This window comes from Canis aureus, chromosome 8, assembly GCF_053574225.1.
Source record: "Canis aureus isolate CA01 chromosome 8, VMU_Caureus_v.1.0, whole genome shotgun sequence".
Lineage (NCBI taxonomy): Eukaryota > Metazoa > Chordata > Mammalia > Carnivora > Canidae > Canis > Canis aureus.
Window position 1 is genome coordinate 18302292 of NC_135618.1, and position 22692 is coordinate 18324983.

Genomic DNA, 22692 nt, shown 5'->3' on the forward strand with positions numbered 1-22692 from the left:
GGAAGAATAGGTATTAACTCTTCTTTAAATGTCTGGTGGAGTTCCCCTGGGAAACCATCCAGCCCAGGACTTTTGTTTGTTGAGAGGTTGTTGATTACTGATTCAATTTCTTTGCTGGTTATGGGTCTGTTCAAATTTTCTATTTCTTTCTGTTTCAATTTTGGTAGTTTGTAGGTTTCTAGGAATTTGTCCATTTCTTCCAGATTGCCCAGTTTGTTGGCCTGTGATTTTTCATGTATTTTTAAAATTCTTCTTGAATTTCCTTATTAACCCATTCGTCCTTTAGTAGGATGTTCTTTAACCTGCATGTATTTGAGGTCTTGCCAAATTTTTTCCTGTGGTTGGCTTCTAGTTTCCTAGCATTGTGGTCTGAAAATATGCATAGCATGATCTCAGTCTTTTTGTACTTGTGGGGGGCTGATTTGTGACCCAGTGTGTGATCTCCTCTAGAGAATGTTTGAGGTGCACTAGAGAAGAATGTGTACTCTGTTGCTTTAGGGTAACATTTTGGATATATCTGTTAAGTCTGTCTGGCCCAGTGTGTTCTTCAACACCATTGTTTCCTTGTTGGTTTTCTGCTTAGATGATGTGTCCATTGCCATAATTGGGATGTTAAAGTCCCCTACTGTTATTGTATTATCATCAGTGAGTTTCTTTATGTATGTTATTAATTAATTTATATATCTGGGTTCTCTCACGTAGGGAGCATAAATATTTCCAATTGTTAGATCTTCCTGATAGATAGACCCCTTAATTATGATAAAAAAGCCTCCTTCATCTCTTGGTCTTTGTTTAAAAATCTAGTTTGTCTGCTATAAGTACGGCTACTTTGACTTTCTTTTGACATTCGTTAGCATGATAGATGGTTCCCTATCCCCTCACTTTCAACCTGCAGGTGACTTTAGGTCTAAAATGAGTCTCTTGTAGGCAGCATATAGATGGATAGTGTTTTTCAATCCGTTCTGATATCTGTATCTTTTGACTGGAGCAGTTAGTGCATTTACATTCAGAGTGATTATTGAGAGATGAATTTACTGCCATTGTGTTACCTCTAGAGTTGATGTTTCTGGTCATGTTCTCTGGTCCTTTCTAGTCTTTATTGCTTTTGGTCTTTTTTTTCCCCCCACTCAAAGCCTCCCTTTAAATTTCTTGCAGGACTGTTTTTGTGATCACAAACTCCTTCGGTTTTGTTTGTCTTTTTAGCAGACTCCCCACTGAGTGGGAACCTGATACTATCTCCATCTAATGACCCTGAGATTGTAACCTGAGCCAAAATCAAGAGTCAGGTGGTTGACTGACTAAGCCACCCAGGGACCCAAATAAAGAGTGAGAGTGAGAGTGATAGAATATAAGCAAGGGGAGTGGCAGACAGAAAGGGAGAAGCAGATCCCCTGCCAAGCTGGGAGCCAGACGGCTCAGTCTCACCTCCCTGGGATTGTGACCTGAGCTAAAGGCAAATGCTTAACCAACTGAGCCATCCAGGTGCCCCGAGATAAATAGATTTTTAAAAAATGGCTGCAAATTTATTGCCACATCTCCTATAGAGAGGTAGATTCCATTTCTCCTTGCCTTGAATTTGGGCTTTCCCTATGAACTATCCCTTTTATTTTTTTTAAAGATTTTATTTATTTATTCATGAGAGACACAGAGAGAGAGAGAGAGGCAGAGACATAGGCAGAGGGAAAAGCAGACTCCATGCAGGGAGCCCAATGTGGGACTCAGTCCTGGGACTCCAGGACCATGCCCTGGGCTGAAGGCAGGCACTAAACCCCTGAGCCACCCAGGGATCCTGCCTATGAACTATCCTGATCAATGGAATGCAACAAAAAGGGAGTTGTGTGTAAAAATGGGTCTTAAGAGATTTTAAGCTTGGAATTTTGCTACTTCAAACACTGTCTTGGAAGCTAGCCACATGAGTGTGCCATGCTGTGGGGAAGCCGTGTTAGACATATGTAGAGAGAGAGAGCCGTGGTGCAAGTGGATAGCTTCAAGGTACCAGTCATGTGTCTGCAGCATTTATGACCTTCCAAATTTTTCCAATTTTGGAGAAGATGAAAACAAAGTAGTAGAGTTATGTTTTTGAAAATTTTAATTGTTATTTATAGTTAAAATATGTACAAATGTATTTAAACCATAATTTTAGAAAAAAAATTTATGCTTTTATATATAATTGCAAAGAATTAAGATCATTTAGCTTTGGCACTAAAGCAAGTATAAAATTAAATGATCCCCATCAAACATTTTGGCACCTTATCCAGCATTCCTTATACCATTTATTTACAAGCTTTGAAGGATTATAAACATGTGACACAGTTATTAAGTCCAATATAAATTGCTTCATAATATAAAATATCTTGTTTAAGTTATGCCCTTTTTGAGAATTAACAAGGAAAAGTCTTATTTAGCCCGCAGCCTATGATATAGTTTCTATGCTGGTAGTTCTTTCCACCATCTGGAGTACCCTTATTTCATTACCATGTTTTTTTTGTTGTTGTTTTGTGGGGTTTGTTTTTTTTTTCAGCTTAGAATCTAAGCAGACCATATACTAACTGTATCCAGGAGTCACATCATTGGCAATAAACTGAGCAGTGTCCATACACAAGAGAACCATACATTGTTTCCACGAGGTTAGTTGTCCTTACTATTGGTGCCTTCCTCTGATGGCATCCAGCACAAGACCACTTGGCAAGCATGATGCCCATTTGAGCCCATGACTTTGGCCAAATTGTACTTGACTTTGTCCATTGTGGGTATCACTCCTTTGGCCACTCCTAATACCCTCAATCCAAAATAGAAAATTGGAGGGATGGAATTGGGTTATAAGACAGTTTCCCCTGATGGAACCAAGCCAGTATCACCCTAAATAAGGATAGTGATAAAAATCCTTATTACAGAATTCACAGTCTTTTTAAGGAAGTGACCATCATTTATTTAAGCTATGGAATTACTGAAATGTACATTATACTAATTACAAGCTTTATAATTTTAGAACTGTACAAAAGTTTGACACAAGAATTATGAAGTTTATTTAAGTGGTGATTTTTCCAGTTTCTATAATTTCTCAAACTTTTGTGCCTTTAGCAAAAGTGAACAAGAAAAGTTTGTTCTGATATTTAGCTCTTTAGAGTAAGATGCATGTATCATCCAATGAGACAACATTCCTCTGGAGATCCTGGATTTCATTTTGAAGGCTTCTGCGTTCAGTTTCGATTTCCCTATTGAGATTTTCAGCCTCTTCCTAAAGAATGATAAATAAAACAGGAGAGCTTAGCAGAAAGCAATGTCTATATCACTTGAGGGGGGGAAACCCAAATCATTGACTTCTTTGTTTATTTTAACCTGTCAGTAAGTAACAAAAGACAGTCACAGAATTCTTCTTTTCCATTCATGTGCATTTCTCATTCTGGGCTTCTTTCATAGGTAGAAAAAGGTAAATTAATTTAATAAGGTTATCATAACCAAAGAAGACTATCTAGAGCAATGAACAAGATAACAACAAAAATTGCTAGGGGATAGAAAGGTCCTGGGCTTTTATTTAACACATTTTAGTGCTTATTCTAGAACAAACACAATTCTAAACCCAAATGTTCTTATTTAATTATCAAAATAACCCTATAAAATGGGCTTTATTATGGTCCCCATTTTCCACAAGAGGAAACCAAGGCATAGAGAGGATAGATAGGTTGCTCAAACCATGTATTTAGTAGGAGGTAGAGCTAGGATTCATATCCAGGACATCTGACTCCAGAGTCCTTGACCTGAGCTGCAGTACTGTGCTGCCTCTCTGCCTTGTCACTGCTTCATGCCCTCATCAATACAGGGAGGAGAGATATGGTTAAAATCCTGAGATGAAATAATTGATGCATACCTGGAATCGACGTTCCAGGGCCCTCTGCTGTTGTTGCAACTGGTATTCTCTGAATATTTGTATCTGTCTTATTTGTTCCTGATAGAGCCGCTCCCTTTGCATCATCATTTGCTGGTTATGCCTTTGAATTGTCTCCAACCTTTGTGCTACAATCTTCGCAGCCTGTGCTTTCCTATTTGCCTCTGAGGAAGAAAATGACAACCCTCTAGGATTAAAGAGCCTCTTCCTTCTGTTCCCCACTCTTGTTATTGCTACTACCTCATAAAGAAAACTCCCTGGAACTGTCTCCCTTCCAGGAAACCATATTGCAACTGACAGCACATGCCCTGTTCAGATTCAGCCCGAGGAGCTAGGAATCATCTTTGCCATTCTTGCTCTGGTTTACGGATCACAGGTGAAGCAGATGAAATTCATTAAAATGTGTAGAAAGGTCTAGCTTGCATCCCCTCCATTTTCTTCTCACCTTCTATCTCCTTTTGCCTCACTGTGAGAGCCAAGTCTATTTGTAGGATGGCATCAGTTGTAGACTGTCTGGACTGTAAATATTCCTGTAGAGCTCTCTCAGCCTAGGGACCCCAAAAACATGAAGTTAGGAGTAGGAAATGGGGATTAAGAATGTTATAAACCTTTATTTCTTTTTCATCCCCGGATCTTTTCCTTCCTGGAAGTGCTCAGCCCTGTCCTTGGTAAAACTGCCAATTAAACCTCTTCTGTGACAAGGGTGGCTGCAAAGCTCTGGGCTGGCCAATCAGAGCACCCAAGGCTACCAGATGCAGAGAATTTGGGTACAGGTGGGGAAAGACTGCAGCCTGGGTATTTGAAAGACTGATAGGGATGCTGGGAAATATTCTCTATACTGAGACTGGGAGCACAAAAGACTAATTAAGCTTGGAGCTGTTGGTGTCATTCTCCCACCCTGTGGGTTGAACCTGCCTGAGAATGAAATCAATAGTGAGGAAAAGAGAACAAAAAGCTGCAGTGGAGATTGGAAAAAGAAGGAAGGGGTAAAATTTATGATATTGTTTGAACTCTTGAACATAGAATAGCATTTAAACATTTTGCTTTTAGTTTATATAAGCCAGTGAATTATCATTCTTTCTTACATTAGCTTCAATTATTGGGATTCTGTGCCATGTAACCAAGAAAGTTCCTTCATTATAATGAATGTTCATGATAGCAATAAAAGTCAGGTGATTATGGTGATATTGTTTGGTTTAATTCCACAGCTATCATTAGGTTATAAATACTCTTCCTGTCCTCATTGGTTTTTGAAAGAAGCCCCTTAACAATTTCTGTGATTAATAGATAAAATTTGTAATACCTGCATTCCTTTCCTGGGCTCCTGATAGTACTTTGCTTTCAACTCTTCTGTCTTCTGAACGAGGAGATGATGTCCTCCTGGCTTTGAATAAATGCCCTGCCTCACATCATTTTCCAGAGGACCAAAAATAGCCCGAAGTAAAACTGAGCAACGGCATGATGATGCCTCCATGTTCTGTTTATATAAGTCATCCTTTTTTACTTCTAGAAGAGTCTTCAGAGGGACAGAGGTCCATGGAGAAGATGTTAGCAACACTTCATAATTTCTAGAAATGGTTCTCAAAAATAATCTTTATATTTTTTATAGAAACTAGAGGACTACAAGTAAGACTATATCCTTCCCACCAAGCCTAGAAAAATTCCAAAGATGATATACTGTAGAAAAATTACTTTGCTTTTGGGTTTGAAATTCCCTTGAAACCTCTTTCTTTTGCAATTTCTGCTTCAGATGTCATCTTTAGACCACACATCTTCAGCCTCATGCTGTAATTTTAAATGCAACCTACTATTTTACAACTTCCTGGTTTTAGTGCAACACTGGGCCTGGGATTCCCATTGAGTATAGGGTACGCAGTAACTGGCCAGAGTGGTGTAGTGTATGCTATCAAACCTGGAGACATGATCTTTTAGTAGACTCATTTGGCAATTCTGCATCTTGATTAATAAAAAAGGAAAGTTAATGAATACTTTGTGAATATAATGTTTTAAGGAATAAGATTACTTAAAAAAATTAGTTCATGGTTGTAACATGGTAAGGTGAGTTGTGTATGTGTGAAAGTTTCAGAATCTATAGGGTCCAGGGTAGTGACACGTTTGCTTGTTTTTTTCTTTTTTCTTTTTTTTTTTCAGAATAAGTGATATCTTGATCACATAAGTGGTAATCATTATTTTCCAGTCTAGTAAGGATTGTGTTTCCCTATTCAGTCCCAATTTTGCCTTTCATAGCAATAAAATGCAACTTTGCCTCTTATTGGTCATAAGCCCCATGAACTAGAGAAAAAAAAAAGATAATTACCTCTAATTCCTTCTGAAACTTTTGGTCCATATCCTTGAAAGAGTTCTTCATGAAGACTTCTGTGGCCTCTCTTTCACTTTCCCTATGCAGGTCCAGCAACTCATGGACAGTTTCCGTGGGCAGCTGCACCTTCTGGCTCATCTGCTGGTCATAGTGGTCAATGGCCTTTTTCACTGCTGCTGAGTTCTTGATCTGGGCCAAGGTCAAGACTGAGTTCTCCATGCAGGGCAGATCCCCACGGCTGATGGCATTAATGTACGTCAGCACGAGGCTCTTTAGATCTTCACAGGAGAAGAGATGCTTGTGTTATTTTCAAGAAAGAGGGCATGCTCTAAACTGGGTGATTCTGTGAGTGTTAATTTCACAGTGCATCGCCTGCACTTTTTCAGCTTTCTGCATACGGTGCCAGTGGCCCAAATAAGGTCCTTTGGGAAACTGTGTGACCTAAAGCAAGATCTTTCTTTGGGAAAAGAAAGTATTCAAAGAGGAAAACTCAAGATGTATGTGATCATCCACATTTCATCCTTTTCTCATTGAGAAATAAGCAAATGGTTATGCAAAGTTAGGCATATTTGTTTGATTAGAATGCTATAGGCCTTTTGCCTCTTACTCTCCCCTTTCTTTCCCTCTTCCTCAGGTTTCTTTTCCCTTCAGAATGCCCTTTCATCTTTCACTTCGGTATGTAAAGCTGGCATGAGCATTATCCTGCTCTGGAAAAGCAGAAAGCGGGTGTTCATTAGACCAGTCTCCTTTACTCTTTGTTGAAACTTTCCTGTTTGTCTTTCTTGTCCTTTGCATACTTTTGTTTGCACTCAACTTCCTTCTTGAATGCAGTAATAATTTACAAACTTCTGAGAGATAGAGACTCTAGTTGAAACTGGACCTAGAAGTCTGCTGGATTTCTTTTAGGGTTTTAGATAACCTGGGCCTCTGCTTAATGTTTGTATGAACTCACTTCATTTTTACAGAGAATATATATGTATTCCTCATTTCGTGTCTCTCAAAAACTGTGACATATAATTAGTATCTACTATATTGGTTGAACAAGCGATGCCAACCCATGATATGAGTTAGTCTAGTTCAGTGGTGGACCATTTATGGGGATAACTTTTTTAACTTGACCTTTTTCTCAGGTTACACTTTATTTTATCCTACTTTGGAGATATTACTTTAAAAAGCACTAGAAATATTTTTGGTACTTACTGGATTTTAATAAATATGATACACATGATTTTCTTGGTAGTAATTGACTACGCATTTTCAACATTGACAGTGGAAGGAGAAACTTACAACAGTGCCCCATTCTTTGTGTTGAATTGAAGAATTCTAAAAAGGGTACTCACAGGGTCCATTGACCTTGATACCTCCTGGAAGAGTTTTAGTGTTGGAATGGTTGAAGATGTGGGAACAGAACCCTGCCACTTGTTGCACGAATTCAGGATCCAGCTCATCGTTAGGCAGCGTCTCAAGCTGGGCAAGCTTCTTCCGGTAAGTGGGAGAGTCAAAGATAAAGCATTTCCTTATTGGAAAGAATTCTTTTATACATAGACGGGGCAAATTAAAGTTTTTAACACTTTCATTAGTGCCTGGGAAAAGAAAAATAGGACTCATTTAGCATAAGATTAGCATTCGAGTTAACTTATTCTCCTCAAATAAATGTGCTTCCACCTGATGTTATTTTACTACATCTTCACAGACTCTAAGCAAAAAGCTGAAAGGTAACTAATCAGGGAAAGGAAAAAAGAATTTGCTCCAAGAACAGGGGATTAATACAATTTAATACTGAGTCTATTAGTTTACTATAAACGAATATTTATTTGGTAGTTTAGCAAGGTGAGTAAATATATGAAACTATTAATTTAACCACCTACACATGAGATAAAATTTCTCTTAGTACTCTTCTCTCTTTTATTTATTTTTTTATTTTTTTATTTTTTTCTTCTTCTCTCTTTTAAAACTGAAGTCCAGCTACCTTGCTTTAGCCTTAGGGAATTCTCCAAGTATTCATCTGCTGTGATGTCTTGCCCATCTTTTTCCAGGGTTAGAAAGAAATCTCTCAGAGTCCACACAAAGTCTGGACAGAAGCTCTGAAGGTTAGTTGCATCTTCAACCCCTTCAAGATCAGGTGAGGATACTTTCCTGAGCAGATTCGACAGTTCTGTAACATAGCTGGGATGCAGTTAAGGAAAACTGATGGAAATAGGACTTCATCTAAGCCCATATATATTTAGTTCCATGTCTCCCTATATGTTTATTTTCCCTTTGGGTCTTAACTCCTCATTTGATCTATAAATTTAAGGACTCTCTTTCGTACCTTTAGTGCTTTATATTTTTTCATTTTCGTGCTTGATTCACAAACTCACAAACACAGCTGGTAAATAGAGTTCTCTCTGGCTCCAGTGCCATCTTGGACCACATAAGGATACTGCAATAGGTCAATAGCCTTCTGATCAATTTTGTTCATAGTATTGTATACAAAGGTACTACTCAATAGTATTGCCAATGCAAAGATCTGGGCATCATTGTTCTTGTCACCCTAAAAGAACAAATTTAAGTCATGTCTCATAGTATTCTTAGATGACCAATCATTAAAAATAGGCCCTTGACTTACGTTAAGCAAGATAAACAAAAATGATTATGAGAAACATTACTATTCAAAGTTCTGTTAACATTGATAAATTTATATAGAATCATATACTGTTAACTCACCAGTTTTTCTTTTTTAAACTTATTTTATTATTATTTTAATTTAAATTTAATAGTTAATATACAGGGCAATATTGGTTTTGGAATAGAATTCCAATATTGGTTTTTGAATAGAATTCAGTGATTCATCACTTACATAAACATCTTAATACCCATCATCTGTCTAGCCCATCTCCCATCCACCTCCCTCCACCAACCATTAGTTTGTTCTCTATCATTAAGATTCTCTTATGGCTTGTTTCTCTCTCTCTTTTTTTTCTTTTCCCCTTCCCACGTGTTAATTTGTTCTCTTTCTTAAATTCCATATATGAGTGAGATCATATGGTATTTATCTTTCTCTGACTTTTTTCATTTAGCATAATACAGTCTAGCTCCATCGATGTCATTGCAAATGGCAAGACCACTCATTTTGATGGTTGAGAAACACTCCATTGTGTGTGTGTATGTATAAATATATACATATATATATGTGTGTGTGTGTGTGTGTATATATATATACACATATATATGTTGTATATATATATATATATATATATATATATATGCCATACCTTCTTTTTTAAAGAAATTTATTTATTCATGAGAGACATAGAGAGGCAGAGACATAGGCAGAGGGAAAAGCAGGCTGCCTGTGGGGAGCCCGACAGGGGACTTTATCCTAGGACCCTGGGATCACACTCTGAGCCAAAGGCAGATGCTCAACCACTGAGCCACCCAGGCATCCCTATACCACATCTTCTTTAACCATTCATTGGTTGCCATTTGGGTTCTCTCCATAGTTTGGCTATGGTTGATAATGTTGCTATAAACATCAGGGTGCATGTATCCCTTTGAATCTATATTTTTGTATCCTTTGGATAAATACCTAGTGATGCAATTGCTGAATCATAGAGTACCTCTATTTTTAACACTTTGAGGAACCTCCATACTGTTCTCCAGAGTGGCTGCACCAGTTTGCATTTGCCTCAACAGTGCAAGAGGCTTCCCCTTTCTCTACATCCTTACCAACACCTATTGTTTCTTGTGCTGTTAATTTTAGCCATTTGAGAGGTGTGAGATTATATCTCATCATGGTTTGGATTTGTTTTTCCCTAATGATGAGTGATGATGAGCATCTTTTCATGTGTCTGTTAGCGACCTAAATGTCTTTTTGGAAAAGTGTCTGTTCATGGCTTCTGCCCATTTCTTAACTGGGTTATTTGTGTTTGAAATGTTGAATTTGGTAAGTTTGTTGTAGATCTTGGATATTAATCCTTTATCAGATACCTTGTTTGCAGATATCATCTCCCATTCAGAAAGCTATCTTTTAGTTTTGTTGATTGTTTCCTTCAATGTGCAGAAGCTTTTTATCTTGTCAAAGTCCCAATAATTCATTTTTGCTTTTGTTTCCCTTGTTTCTGGTAATGTGTCTAGTAAGAAACTGATATGGCCAAGATCAAGGAGGTTTCTGCCTATGTTCTCCTCTTGAATTTTGATGGTTTCCTGTCTCATATTAAGATCTTTCATCCATTTTCAACTCATTTTTGTGTATGGTATAAGTAAATGGTCTAGTTTCATTTTTCTACATGTTGCTGCCCAGTTTTCCCAACACCATCTGTTGAAGAGACTTTTTTCCATTGGCTATTCTTTTCTGCTTTGTTGAAGATTAGTTTATCATATAGTTGTGGCCCATTTCTAGGATCTCTCTTCTGTTTCATTGATTTCTGTGTCTGTTTTTGTGCTAATACCATATTGTCTTGATAACTGTAGCTTTGAAGTAGCTTGAAATCTGGAATCATGATGCCTCCAGTTTTTTTCTTTTTTGGGATTGCTTTGGCTATTTGGAGTCTTTTGTAGTTCCATATAAATTTTAGGATTGTTTCTTCTAGCTCAATGAAGAATGCTGGTGGTATTTCAATGGGAATTGCATTAAATGTGTAGATTGCAACAAACAATGTTGTTCTAATCCATGAATATGGAATGCTTTTCCATTTCTTTATGTCCTCTTCAATTTCTTTCATAAGTGGTCTATGATTTTCAGAGTACAGATCTTTTGGTTCTTTAGTTAGATTTATTCCTAGGCATCTTATTATTTTTGATGCAATGGCAAAGCAGATTGATTCTTTGGTTTCCTTTTTCTACTTCTTTGTTATTGGTGCATAGAAATGCAACCTATTTCTGCACATTGATTTCAGATCCTGCTACTTTGCTGAGCTCATGGATGACTTCTAGCAATTTTTTGGTGCAGTCCTTCAGGGTTCCTACAGAGTATCAGATTGTCTGCAAATAGAGAAAGTTTGACTTCTTCCTTGCTGATTCAGATGCCTTTTATTTCTTTGTGTTTTCTAATTGCTGAGGCTAAGACTTCCAGTACTCTGTTAAATAGTGATGGTGAGAGTAGACATCCTTGTCTTATTCCTGACCACAGGGGAACGTTTCTTAGCTTTTCCCCACTGAGGATGATATTAGCTGTGGGTCTTTCATATATGGCTCTTATGATGTTGAGGTATGTTCTCTCTATCCCTGCTCTGTTGAGGGTTTTTATCAAGAATGGATGCTGTATTTTGTCAGATGCTTTTTCTGCATCTATTGAGAGGATCATATGGTTCCTATCCTCTCTTTTATTAATGTAGTGTATCACGTTGATTGATTTGGGAATAGCAATCCAGCCCTGTAGCCCAGGAATACATCCCACTTGATCATGGTGAGTAATTCTTTTAATATACTGTTGGATTCCATTGGCTAGTATTTTTTTGAGAATTTGTACATCCGTGTTCATCAGGGATATTGCCCTGTAATTCCCCTTTTTAGTGGGGTCTTTGTCTGGTTTTGGAACTAAAGTAATGCTGGCTTCATAGAATGAATTTGGAAGTTTTCCTTCCATTTCCACCTTTATGGAATGTTTTGGGAAGAATAGGTATTAACTCTTCTTTAAATGTCTGGTGGAGTTCCCCTGGGAAACCATCCAGCCCAGGACTTTTGTTTGTTGGAAGGTTGTTGATTACTGATTCAATTTCTTTGCTGGTTATGGGTCTGTTCAAATTTTCTATTTCTTTCTGTTTCAATTTGGTAGTTTGTAGGTTTCTAGGAATTTGTCCATTTCTTCCAGATTGCCCGGTTTGTTGGCCTGTGATTTTTCATAGTATTCTCTCATAATTGTCTATATTTCTGTGGTGTTGGTTGTGATCTCTCCCCTATCATTTGTGATTTTATCTATTTGGGTCTTTTCTCTCTCTCTCTCTCTCTCTTTTTTTTTTTTTGGATAAGTCTTAGAGTGGATTATCAATTTCATTAATTCTTCTGAAGAACCAGCTCTTAGTTTCATTAATCTGTTCTCCTAGTGTTTTCTATGTCATTGATTTCTGCTCTCATCTTTAGTATTTCTGTTCTTCTGCTGGCCTTAGGCTTTATTTGCTGTTCCTTTTCTAGTCCTTTGGGTGTAAGGTTAAGTTGTATATTTGAGACTCTTCTTGCTTCTTGAGGTAGGCCTGTGCTATAACATATTTCCCTCTTAAGCGTGCCTTTGCTGCATCCCAAAGGTTTTGGGCTCTTGTGCTCTCTTTTTCAATTTTTCCTATATATTTTTAAAATTCTTCTTGAATTTCCTTATTAACCCATTCATTCTTTAGTAGGATGTTCTTTAACATGCATGTATTTGAGGTCTTGCCAAATTTTTTCCTGTGGTTGGCTTCTAGTTTCCTAGCATTGTGGTCTGAAAATATGCATAGCATGATCTCAATCTTTTCGTACTTACGGAGGGCTGATTTGTGACCCAGTGTGTGATCTCCTCTAGAGAATGTTTGAGGTGCACTAGAGAAGAGTGTGTACTCTGTTGCTTTAAGGTAACAATTCTAGATATATCTGTTAAGTCTGTCTGGCCCAGTGTATTCTTCAACACTGTTGTTTCCTTGTTGGTTTTCTGCTTAGCTGATGTGTCCCTTGCTGTAATTGGGATGTTAAAGTCCCTTACCATTATTATATTATCATCAGTGAGTTTCTTTATGTATGTTATTAATTTATATATCTGGGTTTTCTCACGTAGGGGGCATAAATATTTCCAATTGTTAGATCTTCTTGATAGATAGACCCCTTAATTATGATAAAAAGCCTCCTTCATCTCTTGGTCTTTGTTTAAAAATCTAGGTCTGCTATAAGGATGGCTACGTTTTCTTTTGACATCTGTTAGCATGGTAGATGGTTCTCTATCCCTTCACTTTCAATTTTTTAAAAAATATTTTATTTATTCATGAGAGAGATGGGAAGAGAAAGAGAGAGAGAGAGAGAGAGGGAGAGAGAGAGAGAGAGGCAGATACACAAGCAGAGGGAGAAGCAGGCTGCATGCAGGGAGCCCAATGTGGGACTCGATCCTGGGTCTCCTGGATCACGCCCTGGGCCGAAAGCAGGTGCCAAACCACTGAGTCACCCAGGGATCTCAATCCCTTCACTTTCAACCTGTAGGTGACTTTAGGTCTAAAATGAGTCTCTTGTAGGTACCATATAGATGGATCATATTTTTCAATCCATTCTGATACATTATGTCTTTTGACTGGAACAGTTTGTACATTTACATTCAGAGTGATTATTGAGAGAATGAATTCAGAGCCTGCTTCTCTATCTGCCTATATATCTCTGCCATTCTCTTTGTGGCTCTTATTTATTTAGTATAAATAAATAAAATCTTTAAAAAAAATTCTTGCAGGACTGGTCATGAACCTCTTTATTTTTTGTCTGGAAAACTCTTTCTCCTCTTTTGAATAAGAGCTTGCTGGATGAAGAATGCTTTGCTGCATATTTTTTCCCATTCAACATGTTGAATAATTCCTTTCACTCCTTTCTGGCCTGCCAAGTCTCTCTGGATGGATCTGCTGAGAACCTGATCTGTCTTCCTTTGTAGGTTAAGGACTTTTTTCCCTTGTTGCTTTCAGGATTCTTTCCTTGTCTGTGTACTTTGTGAATTTGACTGTGTTATGCCTTTCTGATGGTGGGCTTTTATTGAATTTAATGGGAGTTCTCTGTGCTTCTTGGATTTTGATGTCTGTGCCCTTCCCCAGATTTGGGAAGTTTTCAGCTAGAATTTATTCAAATAAACCTTCTGCCCCTTTATATCTCTCTTTATCTCCTGGGACTCCTACGATAGGAATGTTACTACATTTTACTAAGTTGCTGAGTTCCCTACATCTACTTTCATGGTCCATTACTTTCTTTCCCTCTTCTTTTTGGCTTCATTATTTTCTATAATTTTATCTTCTATATCACTGATTCATTCAGCTGCTTCATCCATCCTCATTTTTATGGCCTCCATTTGTGTTTACATCTTAGTTATAGTATTTTAAATTTTTGCCTGACAAGATTTTAGTTCTTTTTTCTTTATAATGAAGGATCCTCTAGTGTTTTCTATGCTTTTTTCAAGCCCAGCTAGTATCCTTATAGTTGTTGTTTTAAATTCTAGTTAAGATATAATTTACTTAATTCTATATTGATGAAATCCCTGGCAGTGAGTTCTACCTCATGTTCTTTCTTTTGGAGTGAATTCCTCTGTCTCGTCATTTTGCCCAGAAAAGAAAATAAGAGAGAAAAGAAACAACACCAGCAACTAAAAACATACAAAACCAAAAACAGAAACACAAAGCAAGAAAACCAAAAACCCACTAGACCCTGGGTGTGTTTTGATCTGTTTGCTAAAAGAATCTAGATCATAAAATTTAAAAATAAGGTAAGATAAAATGAAAGAAAAAAATTAAAAACATGTATGAAAAGTATTAAAAATTAAAGTTAATAGTAAAAATTAATAAAAGATTTGGAAATATAGGAAATTAAATGTATTTAAAAGAAATAAAGAATAAAAGTAAACAGGAAGCTCAGTCCTGTTTCTCCTAGAACTGAATGAAGCTTTGCAGCACTCTATGATCAATAAATTTGTTGCAAGCTAGTTGTCTGTGCTGGTCTTCTGGGGGAGGGGCCTGCTGCGCTGATTCTCAGGCTGATATGTTTCTGTGGAAATACTTCTCCAGGGGCATAGGGGTGGGGCTTGGCGTAAGCAGCTCTGGCCTTCAATAGGTGGCACCGTTTTGCTCCCTGAAGACTTTCCGCACTTCCAAAGGCTTTTCTACTTGTATATGTGCAGTTTTTGTTCTCTCAGACTTCTGATTGACTTCTTGGGTGTTCAGACTAATTTAATAACTATCTAGCCGTGTTTGAGGGATAAGACAAGCTTAGGGTCCTCCTACTTCCCTGCCTTCTTAACTCCTCCTCCCTCACCAGTTTTTCTTATAACTAGTTAGGTATTTGGAATGGATAGTCAAAGTTAGTGGAGGTAACCAGAGTACTTAACATCAATATTTTTATCAAAAACACAAAAAACAATAATTGTTGGTAAGGATGTGGAGAAAAAGGAACACTTGTGCACTTTGGTGGAAATGCAAACTGTTGCAGCCACTGTGGAAAACAGGGTGGAGTTTCCTCAGAAAATTAAAAATAGAACTGCCGTATGATCCAGTGATTCCACTACTGGGAATTTACCCAAAGAGTACAAAAACACTAATTCAAAAAGATGCATGCATCCCTATGTTTATTGCGACATTATTTACAATAGCCAAAATATGGAAGCAACCCAATTGATGAATGGATGAAGAAAAAAAAAATACACACACACACACACACACACATGAATATTACTCATTCATAAAAAAATGAGTTCTTGCCATTTGCAACAACATGGATCTAGAGGGTATAATGCAAAATGAAACAAGTCAGAGAAAGACAGATACCCTTTGATTTTACTCATATGTGGAATTTAAGAAACAAAACAAACAAAAAAGAAAAATGAAAATTAAAAAATTTTGGTCTCTTAACTATAGAGACCAAACTGATTATGGGGAGGGTGGATGGATGAAATAGGTGAAGGGGATTAAGAGTACATTTACAGTGACAAACACTGAATAATGTGTAGAATTGTTGAATTGCTATATGATACCCTGAAAATGATGTAACACTGTACATTAATTATACTGGAATTAAAAAATAAAGGGAAAAATCAAGATCTTCAATTGTGTAAAACAAATTTGGCCTATACACATAATATATATATTTACTTTATTGGCTAGTTATTATACACAGGACAATTCACATTACTGATTTTGTCTAATACTCAAAACAGTGCCATGAGATATGCTTATAACTACTGTTTTCATGTTACAGATGAAGAAACTAAAGCACAAAATGAGTTAACCATCTTGAGTTTGTGGCAAACCAAAAAGCAAAATGGAAACAAAAAACAAGAGAAGTGGGGATCCCTGGGTGGCTCAGCAGTTTGGTGCCTGCCTTTGGCCCAGGGCGTGATCCTGGAGTCCTGGGATGGAGTCCCACATCAGGCTCCCTGCAGGGAGGGAGTGGCCTCCCTGCCTGTGTCTCTGCCTCTCTCTCTCTCTCCCCATCTCTCATGAATAAATAAAATCTTAAAAAAAAAAAGAGAGAGAACTGAAAGGGAAAATTTCCATTGTATGCTAGAGCCAACTCATACCAGCTTACAGGAGCTGACTGTACACATCTCTTCTGAACCCGGAGTTTAGTGACTTCACTTTGGAAGCTTGGAATCAGCTTTAATGAGAATATTTAAAAAGCTGGCAAGTGTTACAAATCAAATCTTTCCCCTAACTCCCACACAGTTAGCTGGTTGTTAAATATCAATATAAAAGTGGAAAAAGCCCACATGCCTACTGTCCAAATGCTAAGTTGGATAAGGCCAAAAGGGAAGTAAAAGAGTTGAGGAGATTTGCATGTCAAGGTCAGAGAGCTACAAGTGCCAGGGCCGTATTCTAACCCAAGGTCCTCTGACCCAGAACTCACTACTAATTACTCTTTTCTGCAGGATCAGACTCGTGATAGTGCTTTGATTTGTACCATCTTTTCTGGATTTCAGTTAACTGCCTAGCTCTGTATTAGTGTCTTATTCCAGTCATGATTCTGGCTTATAAATATATTTTTCTCATCTCAGATTTCCAAATTTCAACTATGAAAAATAGAAAGGGGGAAAAGTTATACTCTATCGAGTAGAAGTACAAATTTAGAAAAACAAAAAACCTCCCTTCGTAAAGAATGTTCAGAGGAATGTAAAGGAATTTTTGTTCCTTACCTTCTCTACATCTCCTAGACCCTCCGTGTCAAGAAGAACTAGAGTGTGGTTCGGCTTTTTGGGATGAGGCACACACCACATCCAGATACCCTTGGTGTGAGACTGCACTGTGGATCCAATAGAGAAGCCTGCAAGGGGGAAGGGAGAGGTAGTAACAGAGGAGGGGATCTGGAAGTTAGAGACCTTCTTGACAACTGAGCTAGGGTTTAAGGGATGTAAGATGAGGACACATCAAAAAGTATAACCAGTACTGATCTGAATTAGAATAGAGGATTGGAAAAATGAGAGTCTCAAATACCATAGTTTGGAAGTTTGATATTTTTCCTTTTTACAAGAATGTCACACTACTAAACATTTAATAGTTTGTAATTACATATATAGAAATTATATTATTGATGTTTTACTCCTTATGATTGGAAAATATGCTTTTTCCAGGGAGAAACTAAGAGAGGAAAAGGAGGTGACGTGTCATGAATAGACCTCTGCCTTTGTTTCCAAAAGATAATTAGCCACCTGTGGCCCAAACATTAACTTTCAGTATTCCTCCCAGGCTCTAACTTTCTCTCCATGCCTCACTGCACTCAGTGCTGGCAGTGTGGGGGAGCAGAAGGGACTGAGCAGAGCTTTGTTGGTGCCACTCACCCTTGTTCTTCCCAGCCAGCTTGTTCATCAGGTAGGATTTGCCTGTTCGGTAGAGGCCCACAATAGCCACCACCACAAGAGGATTCCTAGTGGCTGACAGGATCTCCAAAGCTTCCTGATTAGCCAGAAGTTGCCCTCCATTGTTCTCAATGAGGCACACTGGGGCTGGCATGTAGATCTTTGGCGTCATGCCTAGGGTGTGACTTTGTCTGCAAGGAAGAGATGAGATAGGTTGAAATTTCCTGTCTTATAGAAGAAAAAGTCATTTTGCTTTCTGGACTTGGGGACATATTACTTTCCAACATTGCTTAAATTCTTGAAGAAATTTTGAAAAATGGAGAGTAAAGATGGTCATAGTAAAATAAGCTCTACGCCCTATTATAGGCTACCCCACTGGTCTTTAAATATTTGTTGGACATAAGGAAATCGATTTCCTGAGTTTTACCTACTGCTAATTTAAAATCTGAATCTCTTTGGTTTTTGGCTTGCTTGTAATCTCTAGTTTTTACCTCCCTAAATCCTCAGACTGAATCTTTATAAACATTATTTGTTATATTACACTTCTTGCTTTTACCCTTTATCAACTTGCTTCTGTCTCATGTAGGGCTATGTCCAGTCAAACTGTATTATACTAAATCCCACCAGGTCATTATGTAGCATAATCTAACAAATCATAATTTTTTACTTCTTATAGCTGTACTTTAAAAAAAACAAATTTATTTCTTTTTATTTCTTTTTTTTTAAAAGAGAAAGAGAGAGAGAGCACAAACCAGGGAGGGGCAGAGGGAGAGGGAGAAAGAGAGTCTCAAGCAGGCTCTACACCTAGCATGGAGCTGGATGTGGGGTTCGATCTCATGACCCTGAGATCATGACCAGAGCTGAAACCAAGAGTTGGATGCTTAACCAACTGAGTCACCCAAGTGCCCCTTATACCTACTTTTAAGGAATTTTTTTTGTATAGGTATAGTAGTGTTTTCTTCAGTCAAAACTTCAGTGCATGATTGTTTTATGAATGAGGGAGCAAGTGAAAATGCCTTCTTGAATAATACTTGACTATTGACTTCTGAGCATCAATTCCTATAGAGTTCCTGATAAAGCATTTTTAGGCTGAGACTCAAGCAAGTGTTTGCTTTTCTGCCTTATAAAGAGTAACTTTCTTCCATTTTAGAAATGATTATTTACTACAGAAGCTAAAAATCCAACATCTGCTTGAATTCTTCTTTCATTAAAAACTTACAATGAAGAGTTATGGATTCCTTTATTAGCCAGCAATAAAAAATGTTTTTTAAAAATTATAAAAACCCATTCTTCCCTCTTCCTCATAGCTAATGCATTGGAGATTATTCAGGTGACAATGAAAACAAACTGCTTAAGAGCAGTTCATAAATGATCCTTTGCAAAGGATGGCACAAATGGCACAGCACCATGGACATGGGAGCCAGGAAATGCCCAGGCCAACCTGAACCCACAGAGAGATTCTATGATTTTACAGACTCAAATGCTAATTCTTTTTCCATTCTAATGCATCTCTATTGCAGTATCAGTACCATACATTTGTAGATTTCTGGTTGCTTGATTTGTATAAAGCAGGGGTCATAATCATTTTTAGATTACAAAGGTACGGGGAACTGGCAGTGATGATCTACAATTAGCTAGAAAAACAACATACACAATCCAAATCTATTTGCAGATATTGGAGGCTTACAAACTCTTGTACTTTGGGATGATGTCATTAACAGGAGGAACTAATCGGTCTGAATTTTCAGACCTCCCAAGGAATAACATTTATGTTAATAGAAGTATTTATGTTAATATGTGTATTTATGTTAATACAAGTATTTTACACATTGCCCCCAAATGTTATCTAGGTGACATCTTTAATTCTTTTCGGAGAGCCCAATCTCGAAAACATCTTTGCAGTTGTAATATGAACACACCCATATATAACTAACTGTTGCTCTGCCATTCTCAGCTCAGTTTATAGGTATAAGCTCTAAGGGGCCAACAAAATTGCCAGACAGTATTGATGGGTCAAGTTGGGCAACTGGAATTAAATGATTCATAATAGTAGAGACAATAGAATAGAAACAGAATCCAGCACAAAAAGCCTTAAGGAATGAGTGTGTTCCAGGAAATCAAAATTAATTAATCCAGGGTTATTTTTTTAAAAGATTTTATTTATTAGAGAGAGAGAGAGAGAGAGAGAGAGAAAGAGAATGAGCAGTGGGAAGGGGCAGAAGGAGAGAGAGAGAGAGAGAGAAACAGTCCCTGTTGAGCAAGAAGCTTGATGTGGGGCTCGTTCTGAGAAGCTGGAGATCATGACCTGAGCCAAAGACTCAGGTGCCAAGGTGATGCCAAGCATCAAGGTGATGCTTAACCAACTGAGCCACCCCGGCACCTCAATCCAGTGCTATTTCTAAAGGAAGAAATCCACCTTAAAAAAAAAATAAGACTATGACTAAAAGTATATAGCTGCTTTCAAGGAACCTCTGCACTGTTCATTCTGAGTTTCAATTTTTTTCTTTTTCTGTTTTTAACAATGTTAGCAAGCTACTTACATTACATCTCATTCATTGCTCTTTCTCATAAAAATTATTCAGTTGCAGTTCTTCGGACTATCAGACAGCAGTTTGAAATAACTTAATTAGGTTTTATCAAAAAGAAAGGATCTCAAGGTGGCAAAGGAAGGAAAACAGTGTTAGGACATTTCAGGCTGTCAGTTTATTCCTCCACACATGCTTGTGTCTGATTCAGCAGTAACCAAATGTATCTGGGGCTCAGTTAATTCTGGGGATCCCTGGGTGGCTCAGCGATTTGGCGCCGCCTTAGGCCCAGGGCGTGATCCTGGAGACCCAGGATCGAGTCCCACATCAGGCTCCCTGCATGGAGCCTGCTTCTCCCTCTGCCTGTCTCTCTCTCTCTCTCTCTCTCTCTCTGTGTGTGTGTGTGTGTGTCTCTCTCTGTGTGTGTTTGTGTCTCTCATGAATAAATGAATAAAATATTTTTAAAAAATTAAAAGAAAAATTCTGCTAACTGTCTTGTAACATCACAATTTAGTCTTTAAAGGTGTCTAATGTCCACATCAGGCTTGGCTGCATCCTATCCTGGATAGAAAGTTTTAAAAACATTCTGACCCTTGTAAATCTTTTCCACCCCTGCCCTAGTCTTACCTTAACTGCAAGATCAGTAGCAGGGATCCTTTAGAGCTGGTACTAAAGCTGCTTCCCTGAGAAGAAGCTAAGAGCTCTTTGTCCTTCAGTTTAGCTGTGTTGATTTCTGATATCTTTCTTTCACAATTCTGGGGATTTCTTACTACCACCCCCTCCCCCAGACCATCAGAGGGCAAAGGATTAGAATATGAAATACAAACCAAAAGTAGAAAGAGTCTTCAAAACCTCATACATATAGAAACTGAAACCACAAGATAATCTCAGGGACTAGTCACTTCACCAGTCATTTCCTGAGTATTTCCTGGTGAATGGGCTGGATGTTTGGCCTGAATTATTAGAAACTGCATGTTGTTAGTGGAAGAGACTGTTTTTGCAATTTTTGAGATTGCTTCTTTGAGATTGAGATCAGTTGTGGGGTTTTTTTTCTTTTTTTTCCTACTATAAGCCTGGTCCTCAGAGCTGTGAGGAACCATAAGTCTACAGTCATAGTGAATATAACCCCAAAGTATGCCTGAGTTTTGTGAATGTACCTTTTCTGTTTATTTTTAAGGAAGCCCTCCTTCTCTGCCTCTGCCTCCTCTCCGCCCCCCTCTAAGATTTATTCATTTATTTTATAAGGAGAGCACACAGCGGCTGGGGAGGGGCAAAGGGAGAGGGAGAGAGAGAATCCAAGCAGACTCCCTCTGGAGCACAGAGCCAGATATGAGGGCTCGATCCCAAGATCTAACCTGAGCCAAATTCAAGAGTTGGTGCTCAATCAACCGGGTCACTTAGGTGCCTTAGGACACAGCCATCTACTATCTACTCAACACACAAAATAAATTGCTGTATAATTTCAGTGAAAGAAAATTAACTTCCTAAGGAGATAAATGCTGACAAGTTTTAAATAACTTGAAAAATGATCAGTCATTACTGGGTCGATAGTTTTTTGTAAGTGTATCTTTCACAACTCAGGCAAATACTCAAACCAAACACTTTGAATACCTATTATATACTGCAGTATTTAAAGACAAGCAAAAAACAAACAAGCGCTTCATAATCTCTATAAGGATAGTTAAGTCTAAATAAATACAATCTACTGCTTCCCCCATCTCCCTAAATCTGTTTTCCCAAGCATATAAATATTTTGGGGGGTTTGTCTTCCTTATTTTCAACCATTGCCTAATAGTATTGGCACATTTTTCAGAGCTTCATGACTTAGCTTTAGCTACAACTGTCAACTGCCCAAAATATTAATAATAAAAAGTACTCTAAGGTTTTTTTCTTATTATTAAGATATTATCAACATATAACATTGTATTAGTTTTAAGTGTACAACATAATGATTTGATATATGTGTATATCCTGAAATGATTACCACAGTGGGTTTAGTTGACATCCATCACCACACATTGTTACAGATTTTGTTTTCTTATAATGAGAACTTTTAAGATCTACTCTCATAGCAGGGTACAGTACAGTATTGCTAACTCTAATCACAATGTTTATTTATCTCGTAACTGAAAGCTTACACCTTTTGACCATCTTCACACATTTCTTCTCTTGCTTCTCTCACATTCTTCCTTTGTGACTTGATGATTTTTTAAAATATTTTATTTTTTTATTCATGAGAAACAGAGAGAGAGAGAGAGAGAGAGAGAGAGAGAGGCAGAGACACAGGCAGAGGGAGAAGCAGGCTCCATGCAGGGAGCCCGATGTGGGACTCGATCCTGGGTCTCCAGGATCAGGCTCTGGACTGAAGGTGCTAAACTACTGAACCACCGGGCTGTCCTTGATGATTTTTCTTGTAATGGTGTGCTTAGAAATTCTTTATCTTTATATTTTTGCCTCTACTATGGGTTTTTGCCTTGTGAGTACATAA

The 22692-nt window shown here is 37.8% G+C and overlaps 1 protein-coding gene across 1 annotated transcript; it reads right to left on the reverse strand.

The window, feature by feature from the left end:
• Positions 1 to 2071: 2071 nt before the first annotated feature.
• Positions 2072 to 21025, reverse strand: GBP5 (guanylate binding protein 5). The gene is made up of 11 exons (XM_077905329.1): positions 20832 to 21025; positions 17662 to 17870; positions 17020 to 17147; positions 8630 to 8739; positions 8176 to 8372; positions 7547 to 7789; positions 6204 to 6484; positions 5190 to 5402; positions 4332 to 4434; positions 3869 to 4050; positions 2072 to 3238 (listed from the first exon to the last, which is right to left on the reverse strand). Exons 2-11 carry the CDS (start codon positions 17849 to 17851, stop codon positions 3122 to 3124), a joined length of 1764 nt encoding a protein of 587 aa, XP_077761455.1. The 5' UTR covers positions 17852 to 17870; positions 20832 to 21025; the 3' UTR covers positions 2072 to 3121.
• Between the last annotated feature and the right edge of the window lie 1667 nt (positions 21026 to 22692).